Source organism: Thunnus albacares, chromosome 17 (assembly GCF_914725855.1).
Source record: "Thunnus albacares chromosome 17, fThuAlb1.1, whole genome shotgun sequence".
Taxonomy (NCBI): domain Eukaryota; kingdom Metazoa; phylum Chordata; class Actinopteri; order Scombriformes; family Scombridae; genus Thunnus; species Thunnus albacares.
In genome coordinates, this window is record NC_058122.1 from 7066316 (window position 1) to 7082751 (window position 16436).

A 16436-nucleotide genomic window follows, 5' to 3' on the forward strand; every position below is an offset into this window, starting at 1 on the left:
CGTCTTTTTCCCTCCCTCCCTCTCTTTTTGCGAAACATGAGAGCTGGGCTAATTCTCTCCCTCTCTCTCTCTTTCCCTCCCACCCCGGCCGGACCACCCACATTCGGAAACGCCTAGCTGTTCCTGGGGCAGAGCCTTCGGCAGTTTAGAGAGACACAGGGAGAGTGAACTAGAGAGAGAGAGAGAGAGATGTAAGGATGGGTTATGGCTGACGGTTTTAGCAGAGTATCAATTACATCAATGTCAAAGCCATAACCTGCCATTGTGTGAGGAGGAGAGAGTCTGGGAGACCATCACACTGCTTTGGTGCTGTGCTGAGGTTATGCAGCATGAATCCTGGCCTCACAGCTATCTATATCCACTCACTTCACTCTCCAGTGATTTGTTGTTGCTTACAATTATGTATCTTAGAAAATAAGTGCTTTCATGATTGGAGTCTGCCCTTGATTTACTGTGCGCTGGATATTCTGAAATTGGATAAAATAGTCCCTGTCTCGATCACACTCTATAAAAATGAATAACTTCAGATTCAAACATATAAGAGAAATAAAAATGACATGTACTTAAACAGCAGCTTTTATTTGCTTGGTAAGCAGGAAAAAAAAGTATCTCTCAGTTCAACTGAAACATTTATACTTCTGCAATAAAAAGGTCAATGTCTCCACCATGTGGAGGTTTCTCAGTATTGCCTCTTAACAAAAGTGTTCTTTACCATCTGATGTGTCACTTTCTAAAAAGTCTAAAAAGGGTTCAACAGTTATAACTTATGACTTTTTAATGGTTAATGAATAATGTGTTGATTATTTATAGATCACTAATAAGCCACTATTTTTGGGTTGCCAGGTTGTGAAGAACAACTACGACTTGGCTGCAACAGAATGACACCTTAAAGCAGCTATAATCAATATTTTTATAATAACAATGGATCAGTTGACTGCGTAATGTGATAGGCTGCTCATGTTGAATGAACCCACAGAGATTTATCATCTAAGTTACCCTCAGATCTAAAGTGTCTTTTATTGTAACTCATTGTTTTGGTTTTCCGACCCGCAACTTTGCTGTTTGGATTCATTCTCACAGCTCTCATGGTGTCATTTTCAGTCACAACAGGCAACGTTTGTCATTGAAAAAACACTAAAAACAGACTGTGCACTAGTTGCCCGGAACCAAATGGCAGACAGACAAAGTTAGTGACTAGCTGGTGAACATAGTGAAGCATTTAGCAGCTAAAGAGACAGATATTTCCCTCGGGAGTTGGTGAAGACCAAAAGCAGAGCTAAAAGAGAGTGAATATTGTAATTATATTCATCAGATGGACAGAAACATGACTCCCAATGAATGATAATGTTGTTCCTTTTCTGCTGGATGTGTAAAAAAGCAAGTGTTAGCTAGCGAGTTCACCATATCAGCTTAAATGGTGATAATATGTCAGTATTGTGTTCTGCAGACATATCTCATTATTCTAGTGGAGGAAGACTTAAGACAGAGACAGAGTAAGTTTTAGTAGAGGAAGAAACACCAGCCAAAGGGATTTTTCAGATCTGGCAACCCAAATATTACTCTTATTAATGGCTTATTACTGATTTACATATCGTAATTAATTAACCACTAATAAAGCCATTAGATAACACAGTTTTCGTCGTTAGAGAGTGGTTCCCATTCTGAAATAGAAAGTAAGTAGTGCTCAGTTGTTAAGTATAAATAATAATATTTTGATGTTAGCTGCTAAGCCACTAGCTCAGTAATACGTTGGTTTGGTGAACACAGTGGAGTGACTTTAAGGTGCAACTTAATGCATAATACATAATTATTTATTTTTCTGTGTTTTTCTTCTCCCCACCTCAGTAGCCACTGATCCCACAGTGGCCCCCACCATACCTCCAAACGGCCCTCCCACAAACAGGCCGACCAGAGCTCCCAGCAGGGCCTCCCTTCTCACAAACTTGGGCATCCACGTCATCCAACCTGTCAGCTTCTCCCACAAGCCCCAGAGGAAAGAAGGAGGACCGGAGGAAGAGACGCTGGCAGAAGGGAAAATACTATCTACATCCACATTCAAGTCATCTACGCTCCTCTCTGCCTCTTCCCGCACTCTCTCCATCTCTTCATCTGTCACGTTTTCCTCTGGGTGTGAGTCTGTGGGAGATGCCTGGTCGTCGAGCTGCTCTCCTCTCCTCTGTCTGACTATCTCTTCCTGTCTCGCTCTCACCCTCTCTTCTGCCTCCTGGTACAAAGGGCAGCTGAAGTGCTGTGTCCCGCTCTCTCTCACTGCCATCTCAACCTTCTCCAGCAGCTCCTCAACAGCTTTCCTCTCCTCTGGTTCCCCACTGCGGGTTTCTAAGGTGTGATATCGGTCGCCGCATCTTTCCACCAGCTCCTGGAGGTCCTTGCGCCACGTGACGAGGTATTGCTCCAGCTGCTCGTCCTCCTCCAGCTCCTCCATGTGGGTGAAGAGTATGATGGTGTTGCTGCTGACTGCAGAGGGGCCAAACAGCGTCTGCAGGACATCCAGTGCTCTGGCCTCTCCATCAGCTGGCTGGTTCACAGGGACACACAGCAGGAAGGCATGTGGCCCCGGGCTGGATAAGGCGATAAAGGAGGAGATGAACTTTCTTCTGTCCTCTGAGTCGCAGTCTGAGCTGAACCAGTCTGGACTGGAGACTACCACCACCTACGGAGAGGTGGCAGACACATAAAGAATAAACAACATTAAAATCACCGTTGAATACTGTACACACAAATATGAATACTCAAATATGCCAGGCTATCTGTTTCTTGGTGCTATGCTAAGCTGCTGATGGTAGCTTCATATTTACCTACAGTTATGAGAGTGGTATCAATCTTCTCATCTAACTCTCTGCAATGAAACAAATAGGTGTATTTTCCAAAATGGTGAACTATTCCTTTAAGCTCAGACATCACGCAGATGGTTGAAAATGTCAAAGATCTGAAGAATATTGGTGGAAGGTCTATAAATGTATTTATGATTTTTCAAGTTATTTTGATTTCAATCCTAGACTTTATATATTAGTTGATCCACTAATTAATCAATTCATAGTTTTGTCTATAAATGTCAAAACTGTGAAAAATGCCTTGTTTTGTTTGATCAGCAGTCAAAAATCCAAAGATATTCAGGTTAATATCATGTATGATGCAGATAAGCTGCAAATCATCACATTTAAGAAGCTGTAATTAGCAAATCATTGACATTTTTGCTTAATAAATGACCAAAATTATTATTTGATTGTCAAAATGATGCCAGTTAATTTTCTGTAGATCAACTAATCGCTGCAGCTCTACTTGTGTGTGCATGTCATTCCTCTCTTACCGTTTTGTCTATATGTTGGTTTTTAAAATATTTTTTGTTAGAGAACTTCGTACTTGTTTCATATCAGTTGCGCATTGCCTTTAGAACACTTGACCTTGCCTTATACTGCAAAAACTATACTTTTTAAAAATGATATTAAGATGCTTGCTGCCTTGAGCCATTGCAATCTGATATTGTTTGATGATGTTGTTGTTTGTGTTTGTGTTTGTGTGTGTGATTCATTCCTACCTGTCTGCCTGCAGCCTCTCCTCTGTGTTTGCTGCACTCTGGGGTAACAGGAGCGTCTGTGCCCTGCTCGGAGTCTTGCAGGCCCAGGATGGTGCAGACTGCTGAACGCGTTCCTGCCCCCGCCCGGCCCAGCACCACCAGCCTCAGCTCTGCTCAGCAGACACACAGCAGCAAATACCCGGTACTTTGTTTATGTACAACACTGTGTGTGTAGTGAGTGTATACTGTTCATACGCTATGTGATCTATTTCAGGATATGAATGATTACATCCTCTTTTACACGCCTTCATAAGTCACATCTGTTGTTTGTTTTGCGTGCAGTTTCTCTGTTGATGATCAGCTGGCGCAGCTGTGGTGTCATCATCCGGTGTAGTCACAACCACTTAAACATTTCCAAGTAGTGCCAGCGCCCTTAAACTGCCACTTCCTCTCATCTTAAATACGCCATGTATGCGCCGCACCCAAACTGACTTTTCTCCTGTTGTGCTCACAGATACAACAGCTAACATACGATATATGTAGAGAATCATCCAGCCTACCTGACTGTGAATCAAACGCCGACATCTCTTCTTGTCTGGAGTCCTGCTCACTGCCGTATTTAGTGTTGAATCGGGAGTGAACACTTCCTCGTTCCTGCGGGCTGACTGGCCCTGCCTCTGACACTGGACTCAACTTAACTGACTTCACCAGAGGTGAACACAGCTCCATCTGTTGTGGAGGCTGGTGCGTGCAAAATGAGTTAGCATTGTCTTATCATTCCAGCCCATTAGTGTTAGATATGAGGAGACCTGAGGAATATGTGACAGTTTGGAGGCAATTGAACTCAGATTTTCGGTGAGCACAGAGAAACTTTCCTCTTCGATGAACGTGAAAACAAACTCTGCACATAAATCATTCTGCATAGTTAAACTCAAACATCCAACTGGAGTAACAACAAGAAAAACACATCTTTGAGTCAAGGGAGACTTTAACTATTCAGGCTATTTGGACAATCAAATACAGCCCAATGCTAAAGTGGAAACAAATCTCTGTACATTAAGACATTTTATTGCATATTTCAATGCAGTGATGACTTCAATGGTTTAGCACATATAATAAAGCTCTATCTACACTATTACTTATTAAAATAAAAAACAGGAGCTGAATTTGGAAACGGGTCGTATTTTATTGTTGCCATTTTGAAAATGTGCAGCTCTGACAGTGATTTTTCTGAACAGCTCTTGATTACGACAAGATTCCCTCGAAGGTTTTCTATCATTTTCGAAATTCTATGGTACAGTCAAAATCTAAATGCTGTATGCACAGTAAAATATCAAATGTATAAAACAGCAAGGCATGACAGTACTTTTGTTTTTTTACATGGTTTAAAGAAAAAAAAAATAAACCAATGACAAATATATTACGTTATGTTGATGATGAGCAGAAGACGATGACCTAAATGTTCCTGTACAAATCAGTAAAAAAACGCAGACATGTACAAGAGCAGTAAAACTGAACAGCTAAGCAAATGCACACATACATTCAGTAGAGCACATACAGGCGTTCACCCATTCACACGAAAACACACTGTACAGTAACAATAAACCTAAACTGACGTGCCAAGAAAGATTAACGTGTTCAGTAAAATGTTTCTTTTAAAAATATAACAATTAGAAAATTAAAAGAACAAGGTTTTTAAAAAAATACACTTTAAAAACATGTTGACACTAGAAATATTTTCAGATGCCAAAGCAGTGGCTTAAATTAAAGTCCAAGAGTCGTTCCTGTAAAGGACCATTACAGTCAAATCTGTTGACTTCTGTTGCCAAATCCAGATCATCATGCTTCACTCACAGCCCGGGCATGATGTAGGCAATGTTGTCCAACGTATTCGACTGACATGGAAAGAGAGAAAACTCTGTTAGAAAGCTGCAATAAAACGGATGATTGCAGAGTGTAAAACTCCTGAACGTATATAAAAACGGATCAGATGCATGACACTGTAAACACAGCTAATGACAACACAAAGAAATGGCATGAAGTCAGCAGGTGGTGACTTTCGGTTGTGAAGTGAAGAAGGTATGAAACTGTAAACTCTCACACAACACTTATCAATGCAAATACTGTACCAGGACGTTTCGAGGACATCCGTTTAACTGTGGTATCTGTGCTGTGAGACATGTCAGCGGGCCCAGCGCACACAAGATGGAGTCAAGAAGTACAGACAAACTCCCGGACACCGCCACCATCCCCTAACACCAAAAAACATCATTTTTTAAAAATGATTCTTCACTGCATATTAATGAAACATCTTCATATTACACTTCAAACAGAGGTTTAAAATGTCTGTTGTCTTTTATGTTTTAATCATTGTACAGAGGTTACAGGTGAATACTTCTGCAAAAAAAAATGAGCACTTGGGCTGCAAATGTGTGCGTGCATGCGGTAATTCACCTCTGTTTCCTGTAGCCGGTGACCAATCAGAGACAGGGAGTCTCCTAGTAGCTGCAGGTGAGCTGCTGCGTCAATGGGATCAACCTCTGGGACTCGAGCCGGGGACAGGGACATGGTGCCAGGCGCTCTGTTGGGTGACACCATCCCTGTTCCCACTCCAACAACTGTGATGAGGAAACGCAATTTAAAGACGACAGTAATGAGAATACTGAGATGATAGATCCTTATTAATTAGTTGTAAACTTCAAAGTTAGAGACGAATATACCTTTGCTTTTGGCCTCGCTGGAGCTCTTGTGTTTGACTGTGGTGGCCTCAGCTTTGTTCTGTTTGTGCTGCAGATACTGAGCTTTCTGCCTCCAAACCTGACAGAAAACAGCATGTTTAGCTCACCAACACAACTGCAAGCATAACAGTGTTATTGCATAGAATTGCAGAATCAATTGTAAATAAGGAAAAAAACTCACTAGTTTGTCTTTCTCAGGCATCGCCTTCCACACCTCTGCCAACTTTTTGCTTAGTTCACCAAAGACTGCAGATTAGACATACAAACATGTTGTTTACATGTGTTCTTTTAGGCTACATCCACACTAATACGTTTTCATTTTAAAACGCACAGCTTTTGCTACGTTAACACCTAGTGTTCACACTACTCCGGCTTTTTTGATCCCTTAAAACGGAGACTTTTGAAAAAGCTGCTGACCCTGTTTTAGTTTGAAAAGTCTGGGATTGCATTTTAGTCTGGACGGGCGGAAACTGAATTTTGAAAACAATGATGCAGACACCCATATTCGCTTCCTGATTGAAGCCACGACGTATCCTTCCCTAATTCATCATACCCCTATCACGTGACCCTTTTCCGGAAGAAAACAAACGACGTCAGCCTTGACTACCAGTGGTTAATTCAACATGGATAACAAATAACAGGCGTTGTTGACCTTGTTGTCTATGCTAGCAGCTGTTGTGCAGTTAAATTCTGCATTTTATAATGCTGCTACCGCCTACACGCACAGGAGGCAAGCTATTATTCAAGGGATTTGTGACTATTCCCGTGTCCAGCTGCATTATCAGCCTAATTTCTGATTTCAATTCCTGTTTACATCCGTACGCACAGGCCCAGTGTATGTGAATGTGATATGCGTTTTCAGGTGTGTTTGTATGGATGGAGATTATTTCGGACAGAGATAATTTTCATTTTAAAACGCTGTTTTAAAATGAAAACGTATTAGTGTGGATGTAGTCTTATTTTGAAAGGACAACTAGTGTCATTACAAGGGAATAATACTGTATGTCAGAATATGACCTACCTAGTCCTGGCTGTTCTGCGTTTATATTGACCCTGTACTCCTTACAGAACACCTGGTATGCTGTTGTTATGTTCTTCTTCTTGGGCTATGAGAGGATAAAGAAAAGAACCAATTTAAGCAAGAAACATTGAAGTACAATGGAGAAAAAAAAGGACATTCAAAAGCAAAAAGCTGCTGTTAGCTGGCTGGTAAAATTAGACAGTGTGAGTTTGTGTACAAAAAAAGGTTGACAGATGTTGGTCTCATGTGTTCATATCTGCAGGGGGTTCAATAGGGTTGATAATTAATGCCAGTGATGAGATTTCAGCATTCAAAAGAAATGCTCCATTTTGACAGTTTTAAAATTACAACTACCCGACCAACGAGAAATATACGTGATTAGTATCTCACCTTGTCTTTATTCCTCACATGCTTTTCCCTTTCTTTCTCCTCTTTCTTTTTCTTCTTCTCTGTCACTGCATCATTGGCTTGGTGGTGGTGTGGAGGGATAGGCGTTCCCATGGCGTACATTGGACCGACAGCACTGTGAGTGACAGTAGGATGGGAGTGGCTGTGACCTCTCGATGAGTCTGGAGATACGAGTCATATAAAGATAAAGCAAAGATAATGATGTTTGGGGTTAAAAGTAGAGCTGCGACGATTAGTCCATTCATCGACAGAAAATTCATCTGCACCTATTTTGATAATGAACTAATTGTTAAGGTCCTTTTTTAAGCAAAAATGACAACATCTTGTTGGTTTCAGGTTCTCGAAGTTGAGTATTTGCTGCGTTTCCTTGTCTTACCTTATCTTTGAGTTTTAGACTATTTTGTTTTACAAAATAAGACATGATGATGTAACAGTGGACTCTAGGAAATTGGGACAGACATTTTTCACTGTTTTGATGTTTTATAGACCAAAACAGTTACTCGAAAAAATAATCAGTATCCATTAGTTGCAGTTGCAGTTAAAAGTTTGAGAATTGTAAATGTACATCAGACATGGAGGGATGTTTGACACATTCAGCTGAAAGTTCAGTTTGATCTGGATTCAGTGCAGGACTTGCCCCTATTTTGGTGGCACCTGTTTTAAAACTGGTGACCCAAACGCTGCTAGATAGATGTAAAATGTTTTATTAAACTTTCAGTTTGATCTCTTATGACTACTACTCTCTTCTACCTCATAATATGCACATTAACTAAAACAGAAATGCATTATAAAAAGACAAAATATTTTCCAACAACACCATGCCCAGATTTAAAAACAAAACAGACAGACATAGTAAAAAAATGAGTTCACCACAAACAAACAAACAAAACAGCAGAAGAGAAACACGCAGTTGCTAGGACAACTGCACTGTATTTTGTTCTTTAACAAATAATAAACTCACCTCCAAATCCTTTGCTGTGCTTCTTGTCCTTCCCACTCTTGTCCTTGTCTCTGTCTTTTTCTTTGTCCTTTTTCTTCTTGCTTTTCTTGCTCTTCTTCTTCTTTTTTGACAAGTGTGTGTATGAATCATCTATAACCAGTTCACCTGCCTCCAACTCTCCCCCAGACGAAGAGCTATCATCTCCCATCCCACCTCCATAATGACCTGTATAACAGAGAACACGGCAATAAATATCAATAAACAAAACAAAACAGAGTTCTGAATCATTCAAGAAGAATGGTATATTGAGACTTAATATCCCCTTGAACCTCAATTAGAGCTTTCTTACCTTCCACCTCCACCTCTTTCCCAACTACAGGAAGTGGATCTCGACTCTGCTGTACTTTCTTCTTGGGTGACTTTGAGAGCTGCATCCGGTCTCTATCCTTCTCTTTCTTTACACTTCCTTTGGATGAGTGGGGTGTGAAAGGGAAGCTCTCTCCTTCCTCTTTCTCCGGTGACATGATGAGCTTCATCTTCAGCCCGTCAGCCTCACGCAGCGTCAGGGGCTCCTCTTTGGGAGCGCCGCCGTGGAACAGAGACGACTTTGAGGAAGAGGAGGAGTGCTTCTTGGAGGAAGATGACGACGAAGATGCAGGCCGGGAGTGAGAGAAGGAACCTTTGCTTCCGCCGCTGCTGCTCTCACGCTTGCGGTCCTTGGAGGAGTGCGAAGAGAAGGAGGGGTAGGAGGGCTTCTTGTGCAAGTGGGGGTTGGGGTCCGAACCTGTGGCCAGAGGAGAGGTGATAGCCTGCAGGAGGCCCATTGCCGTATCTGTCGGATGGGAGGATGAGGGGGAAGAGAGAGGCGGGGAGCGGTCTGCAGACTTGTGTTTTTTCTTGTGGGGAGGTGGGCCTGAGCCATCGTGGTCTGATACAGATAAGAGAAAAGAAAAAAGTAAATACATTTAAAAAATCCTTTTTTTTATTAAAATACAAGATTATTACAGTATATCCACCACTCACCTCTGTAATAGTAGTCATCACTGTGTTTCTTCTTTTTTTTGTGCGAGTCCCCTCCCAACATGAAAAGCTCTGAATCCTGATTTGGAAAGACACAGTAGCTTTTCATTTACCAGTTCAAAGACACAGAAACTCAAAACATTAAAATGTTCAATAACACCATAACTAGCTGCATATCTTACAGGCCTTCTGTCATTATAATCTATGAGGTTATTGTGTACATATAACTTACCTTGGGCCGTTTCTTAGAAGACTTGCGGACCTGAGCAGCGATCTCCTCTTCCTCCCTCAGCAGATCCTTGTACGACCTCCTCTTCTCTCTCTGGCTGCGACCAGCTACAAGGCCCCTGTCTCCCTCCATCCCCATATCTAAAACACATGGAATGAGTGTTACAATCCTCTTTTGGACACATATGATAAACATTTAATAGCCAATATGATGGAACTCATGTTCATGCAGGTTTGTAACAACTTATTGTGTTTTTGACTGCACTAAAATGCATATATTTGATAAGCATGTACAGTAGGACCACAGTAAATCTATACTACAGGCAGACATTACCCATTCCTCCTTTGCTCTTGATCTCCTCAAAAGCCATTGCTCCTCCTTTGTCAACACGTTTACTTGTCACAGGATGTCAGTGACAACATTAAGGCAGGATACTGACCTGTTAGGTGAACACCAAGAAGGAAAATGTAAATGCAAGTTAAGGTATTTAATTTCTATCATCTACCACATCTATGCTAGCCAAAAAATGAGAATGAGAGCAGTTACACAATAACAAAGTGGGAAGCTTTGCCATTTTCTCTTCATTTTGTCACACTTAAGACATCAAAAAGGTATCTACACCTAACCAGTTCTTTGGTTGCTAAAACTGTTCCTAATTACACCTACACTGAGCACTCCAAGCAACACCAGAGCTGCAGGTAACCAGGACATGCTCAAAAGTGGAGAAGTGGGTCAGTGATTAGCCGCTACTTGAGGAAAAATACATTTTGCGTTATATTACAGTAATGCTCTAGTCCCTCACCTATAAAAGAGTACAAAAAAATTGATAGCAAAACAAATTCCCGCCTACTTTCGTAAAGATACACAAACACACCCCCTCTCCATTCACTTTGATTCCCTAGCTTCCCAACATTTCCACCACTCGAGTCCGTCCTGGCCGAGTATGCTCTCATCTTGCCGGTGAAAGCGGCTAAGGACAGTCCGAGGCTTTCACCCACAGCTAGGCCGCGGTTGCCTTAAGTGGACCAAAAAAAACTATTGCGGACACGCATTCATACTCTGCTCATACACAAGGAGGTGAGGAAAGAATATGTTTATTAAACTTTACTACCTCTATGTGGATGTCCAATTTACGCGGGTCCGGTCGCCATCTTTTATTTTCGGCGAAACAACAATACGTGTCCATGAAGAGGGAGGGACTTTGGTAAAGCAGCCAATCAGCGCAGAGGAAAGTAGCCATATTGAAAGTATATTCAGTTAAGATCTATACAATGTATCACACTATCCACAATGACAACTCATTTAATATATATGCTTATATTAAAATAACTATATCATATAACCATATAACATGCAACACGACTGAGACTATGGAGGACCACGAGTGTCACAGAAATAGTAATAAAGCATTTTGTTAATTAATAACGAATTGTATAATAAAAACAGAAATTATTTCTATAATTTATTACTTGATTTTTTAATGGGCAATAAAAAGAGGCATTATAAAAAAGATACATAGCTAGACAGATAAAGAATTCAATGTATTTATTCAGATATATCCATCTTCCAACAACAGCCAAAATCCATTTTTACAGTACAGTTCACATCCAAAACATAACATGCAATACAAGAGAAAAGGCAACGTGATACAAAGATGCTGTTGATAAGGAAATCAAAAAATACATGTGTGTAACATGTGAAACAGCGTAATCATTTAATAAGAAATGTGTCTAATAATCATCACAGAACTTAGCTAATAAAGGCAGGCAAAAAAGAGAACATGTCAGCAAAAACACACAGCTGTGACTCACTCTGTCTCATACACGCACACACACACACAAACACACACGCACAAAAATAGAGAGCCGAGGTCCAACCGCACTTCTGGGTCAGCTTCTGTTCCACTAGCTTCTTTTATTGTTTTCTTTCAAGAAAGCTTTAATGTAACACAAGTCTTTTTTTTCTTCATATTCTGAGCTAAATGGGCATCTAGTAAAATTTGAGCATCTTGTCATTTTAGCCAAGATATAAATAATTTTGTTAGTGCTGGACAATAACAGCTCCCATGAGTGAAAGCTGTAGTTGTTAAATGCTAGCAAAACCATAATTTTTGCCTTGGTTAAAATAACAAATGTTACTTTACTCCAGTACAGTAGTATTGTGGACAGACATTTAGTTTCAGTCCACTTTTGCTTGTCCGGTCATGGCTAGTGGAGAAGAGGCTCGCTTGAGAGGGAGCAGGACTTCAGCTCTCTATACACTTTATCTTCTACCTATCTCCCAAATTCTGTTTCTGTAGACTGAGTGATGTAAAACTGGCCAGTAAATCAGTCACTTCATCCACCTGAAAAAGCAAAAATAAATATAACCATGTGTGAGCTGGTGAAAGAAATATCTAAATAAATGCATGATAAATCATCAATACATGCACATCTAAAATCACACATCTCAGTTAAGTTACACCATAAATATAAGTTATTATGAATGTGAATCTGAGAAGCATTCAGGACGTATTTAGGTCTCACCTGCTCTTTGGTGCGTGTGTGCTGCAACTGTGTCGAAATGTGCTCCAGCCTCTCTTTAGCTTCACTCTGGCCCATTAGGTTCAGGTATTCCCTCAGCATTTGAATAATCTGTAAGGGAAAGGTATAAAAAAAAATGTAGGCGATAGTAACCTGCGTAAATCACCGGCATCAATTAAGGAAAGCAGATGCTTTTTCCTGTCAGGACCATCAGGATTTATCTGTACCAAAGCCCCAAGTCATGATTCAAGCTGGGCAAATTACTCATCCTCTACCTGTGTGACTTCCCCTCTCAGGGTTTCTAAGCTGCGTGAATCTCCCTCCTGCAGGATGTTCAGCTTGGAGCGAGCTAGATGCAGAGGGGTCCTGCCCGCTCTGTCCAGAGCATCCACACGGGCTCCTGTACAGAAACAATAAGAACACAAATCTCTCAGTTACACAGACGTCATTTTAATCATTTTAATGAATACTCTATTATAAATGACTGAATATAAATCTAACGACATCACTCAGAATTTGTTGAAATATTGATATATTTATTTGTCCCAACCACACTGTAATAGTTACATTTTTAATATGCAGACATACATTTTGAAAGTGTAACGTACAAGCTGGATACAGGCATTTATGTGGTTACGGTCTTACAACTGAACTATATTTGTTGAATGCACATTACTTTAGCTTGAAAATATCAGCCTCCATGTAAGTAGCCATGTATCGGTGGGAAAAGTACTAGGAATGTACAGCTGGGAATTATTGAAATTATATACCAGTGCCACAGAAAATATCTGTTTCCCATTGGCTGGCAGGTGTCCAATTAAATCATATACTGGGACACTTATAAATAGCACTGGTGAACAATTTATTCTCCATTCTCAACCAGTGCTCATAAATAGTTAAACTGATTGACCTTTCATTTTTAAAAGACTAATAATGTTAGCAAAAATAGGTTTAAAATGGATGATGATTTATATGTTTTTCTTTTCGGTTTATGTTTATTAAGCGTTAAGCACTACGGCTATCTTCACATCCACCTTGACCATTATTTTCCCATATCAGGACATCTTAGAGAACATTATTGTTCTTGTGTTATTATTACTAGTAGGAATTCAATGTTACTGTTTCTGCAAGAAGTGGTGTCAAAGTTCTTGGAAAAACAAACAGTCAGTGTGTTATTGCACATATTTCATGGCAACTTATCTGTCTTACATACACCAACATCTATGTGAATTGTAATTTCAGAATGGCTGAAGTTGGTGCATTGAAACAGTTTAATGCACCTGTATGTACATGGGCTAAAATTTGATTATTGTTCTAAACATGTACGTGAACAAGGTTTCTAGCCAACCTGAGCAGATACAAGAACATGCTGAAGCTTTGTGGATGACAACCCTTTGATTTATATCTTCCTACTTGAGCCTAAAATGTTCAAACAAAAAATCAAAACACAAGACTACACTTGCTGCTGAGAATACACTTGCTGTATTTTAAGTAGTGACCATTAAAATATGCAGGGCAATCCACCTGAGAAGCCTCTCCTTAATGCACACCTAGTTGTGCATTATATCTTACATAAGCGCCTTCATGGCAACAGAAACCACACTGAAGATTGTTCTGCATAGAAAATGTTTAAAAGAAAAACCCCAAATGTGAAACTGTGAGCAACATGCCCACACAAAGAATACAAAACCTCTACAGTGGTCTCACCTCCTCTGAGCAATGTGGTGATTACAGGCACGTGGTTGGTACAGGCCGCTGCAGAAACACAGGTTGAAACGGGCATATTGCAACATAAAATACATAAGTAAAGCTGTTTAAAATGACTTGTTACATGCAAAAATATCACTAAAATGTTTATGTTACTCTGCAGTATATCTCTTCATTTTAACAAGAGCACGCCAAACACAGCTGCACAGTTGTGTGTCACAATAAAACCAGTCATACGCCTTACTGACCACAGTGCTCTAGTTTTTACAGGTCACGGTTAATGTTCTTTCTTACCCAGATGGAGGGGGGTGTTCCCAAGACTGTCTCGCTGGTTGGGGTCAGCGCCGTAGCTCAGCAACAATTGCACTGCAAACATAAGGAAGGATATTCTTCATGATGATCTTGAAGGCCTTTATTAATATATTAAAATATTAATTCCTCTTGAATAAACTGTCTTCATTACTTTTATCTTGTGTGGGAGTAAAACTACAGGGGCAGCTACAGAATCACAGAGTTGTTTAGTGTATTGATCAAGGACAAAACAGCAATACAACACTGTCATGTCATTCTAATAACCATCACCAACCTACCAATGCTCTCATTGCCATTGCAGGAAGAGAAATGGAGGGCTGTCCTTCCCTTGTCATCTGCTGCACAGGGGTCTATGTCGTCTTGCAGGAGCTTTCGTACTGGAAGAACACAACTTTATTAGCAAAAAAAAAAGAAAAACAGCCTTCCCTTACACTACTCTCAAGGCATTTTCACTGTATCACTTCACTGTTCGTACCTGTGTCGATGTCATTGCTGTTTGCCGCTTCCCTCAGTCTTTTCGCAGCTGTGGAGATAAGACATTCAAAGTAAAAAGGTATGTAAATATTGCTTTATGATTGGATGAACAGGGTCAGATTGCACGGCCATCAGGGCAACAAACAAAGACTGCATTCAGAGGAACAGGTGGCTTTATGATTTCGGTTACAAATTACATCGTGTAAGAATAGGAACAGGACTCTCTCTGCTCTCTGAAAGCTTTATTAAGGACTAATCACACATTTATCTGTGACTGATAAGGTATCCATGAAGGATTTGTAGTTCAGAGACTAATTATGAGGGGAAACTGTCAGAATATGAACAGTATGTGAGAGTTAACAGGTGAAACTAGATACCAGCTGGGAAGCTGGTTTTCATGACCACCTAAACGTCTTCTTCTGTTGTTATTTACTGTATTACACTGTGATACAAGGTGAGCCTTTACCGGTTTACCTGTTCAGTAATATTCAAATTACTGATATGTCTTATCTAGAGGACCATAACAGCGCCTTGTTTACATACTGTATGGAAGCTCAATACTCACATACAGAAAATATCGTCACATTATTGATACCGAGCCACTAAGTCAAAATATTATTACATATTAGCTTGTATTTTGTAGCTAAATGTCGTCTGACTCAACACCTATCTTCGTCTCTTGCTCTCTACACACACACTTTGTTTACATTTCAAATGAGCACACAGTGTAGCTATATTTGTCACATAAACTGTCCCTTACCATAAATATCTTTGCCAATAGGACCATGGTTCCGTGCAGCTCTGTGGTGCCGCCTGGCCCTGCTCCCCGTCATCTTCCCCAGCTTGCTCGCCACACCACCGGCGCCAACCTCAGCTCGCCCCGGCTCCCACAACAAGTGCAGGTACCTCAGCTCTTTGTCGTCTCTCTGTCCGACTCGACCCAACACCACCTTGCCTTCCCCAATCCCACTTATCCCGAACCCGACAGCGGTGCCCCCGTCGTCCATGCCGTCAACATTATTGCCGCGATGCTCTCCGTCCTCCTCCTCCGCCTCCCGGGTTTCATCTTCGGGTCCAGGCTCCACCATGTACTCCCCCTCGGAACTGGAGCGGTCGTTATCCGAGGCTGTCGCAACGATTGGGCTCCACCCGTCCATACTTTATCGTGACATATGGGAGCAGTGTTTACACGAAACAAGGTCCTTACTGCTCCTGTCGAGGCAAAAAGGAAATAAAGCAGTCGCTAATATCAGGAGTCAACTTTGAATTTGGCATTTGCTCCGTCTGGTGCCATTGCACGGCGTGTCAACACAGAAACCCCCCCATTAAAGTCCTCCCATCCTGGCTAATTGTAAGTATTTTAATAATAGTGGATACCTTTCCTTCACAGCACCAAAATGTCCCCTATTTCACATTTTCCATTTCATCGAATAGCAGCAGTAGTAAAAGGCACACCCATTGTACGGTCACAGCTTCAGAGCAGTACCGACCAATCAGATTCCGTGTTGTTCATTTGCTCCCGTCCAATAG

The 16436-nt window shown here is 40.9% G+C and overlaps 3 protein-coding genes across 6 annotated transcripts; all 3 read right to left on the bottom strand.

Annotated features, from left to right (window-relative positions):
* Positions 1 to 563: 563 nt before the first annotated feature.
* si:dkeyp-69e1.8 (uncharacterized protein LOC100001340 homolog) lies at positions 564 to 4421 on the bottom strand. The gene is made up of 3 exons (XM_044331632.1): positions 4096 to 4421; positions 3557 to 3705; positions 564 to 2671 (listed from the first exon to the last, which is right to left on the bottom strand). Exons 1-3 carry the CDS (start codon positions 4262 to 4264, stop codon positions 1808 to 1810), a joined length of 1182 nt encoding a protein of 393 aa, XP_044187567.1. The 5' UTR covers positions 4265 to 4421; the 3' UTR covers positions 564 to 1807.
* Positions 4422 to 4697: 276 nt separating this feature from the next.
* On the bottom strand, positions 4698 to 11089 carry hmgxb4a (HMG box domain containing 4a). 4 transcript variants are annotated; one of them, XM_044331617.1, is made up of 13 exons: positions 11003 to 11089; positions 10225 to 10330; positions 9895 to 10031; positions 9666 to 9741; positions 8992 to 9570; positions 8664 to 8867; positions 7685 to 7863; positions 7295 to 7379; positions 6455 to 6519; positions 6256 to 6352; positions 5990 to 6153; positions 5665 to 5787; positions 4698 to 5430 (listed from the first exon to the last, which is right to left on the bottom strand). In XM_044331617.1, the coding sequence occupies exons 2-13, from the start codon at positions 10259 to 10261 to the stop codon at positions 5386 to 5388; spliced, it is 1791 nt and encodes a 596-aa protein (XP_044187552.1). In that variant the 5' UTR covers positions 10262 to 10330; positions 11003 to 11089; the 3' UTR covers positions 4698 to 5385. The 4 variants fall into 4 exon arrangements, with proteins under 4 accessions (XP_044187552.1, XP_044187554.1, XP_044187553.1 ...); XM_044331619.1 differs by lacking the exon at positions 11003 to 11089 and adding an exon at positions 10766 to 10920; XM_044331618.1 differs by lacking the exon at positions 11003 to 11089 and adding an exon at positions 10694 to 10714.
* A 332-nt stretch (positions 11090 to 11421) lies between these two features.
* On the bottom strand, positions 11422 to 16391 carry ankrd54 (ankyrin repeat domain 54). Its single transcript, XM_044331637.1, has 9 exons — positions 16284 to 16391; positions 15667 to 16118; positions 14908 to 14955; positions 14711 to 14809; positions 14415 to 14486; positions 14121 to 14168; positions 12689 to 12813; positions 12417 to 12524; positions 11422 to 12235 (listed from the first exon to the last, which is right to left on the bottom strand). The coding sequence occupies exons 2-9, from the start codon at positions 16061 to 16063 to the stop codon at positions 12161 to 12163; spliced, it is 972 nt and encodes a 323-aa protein (XP_044187572.1). The 5' UTR covers positions 16064 to 16118; positions 16284 to 16391; the 3' UTR covers positions 11422 to 12160.
* Between the last annotated feature and the right edge of the window lie 45 nt (positions 16392 to 16436).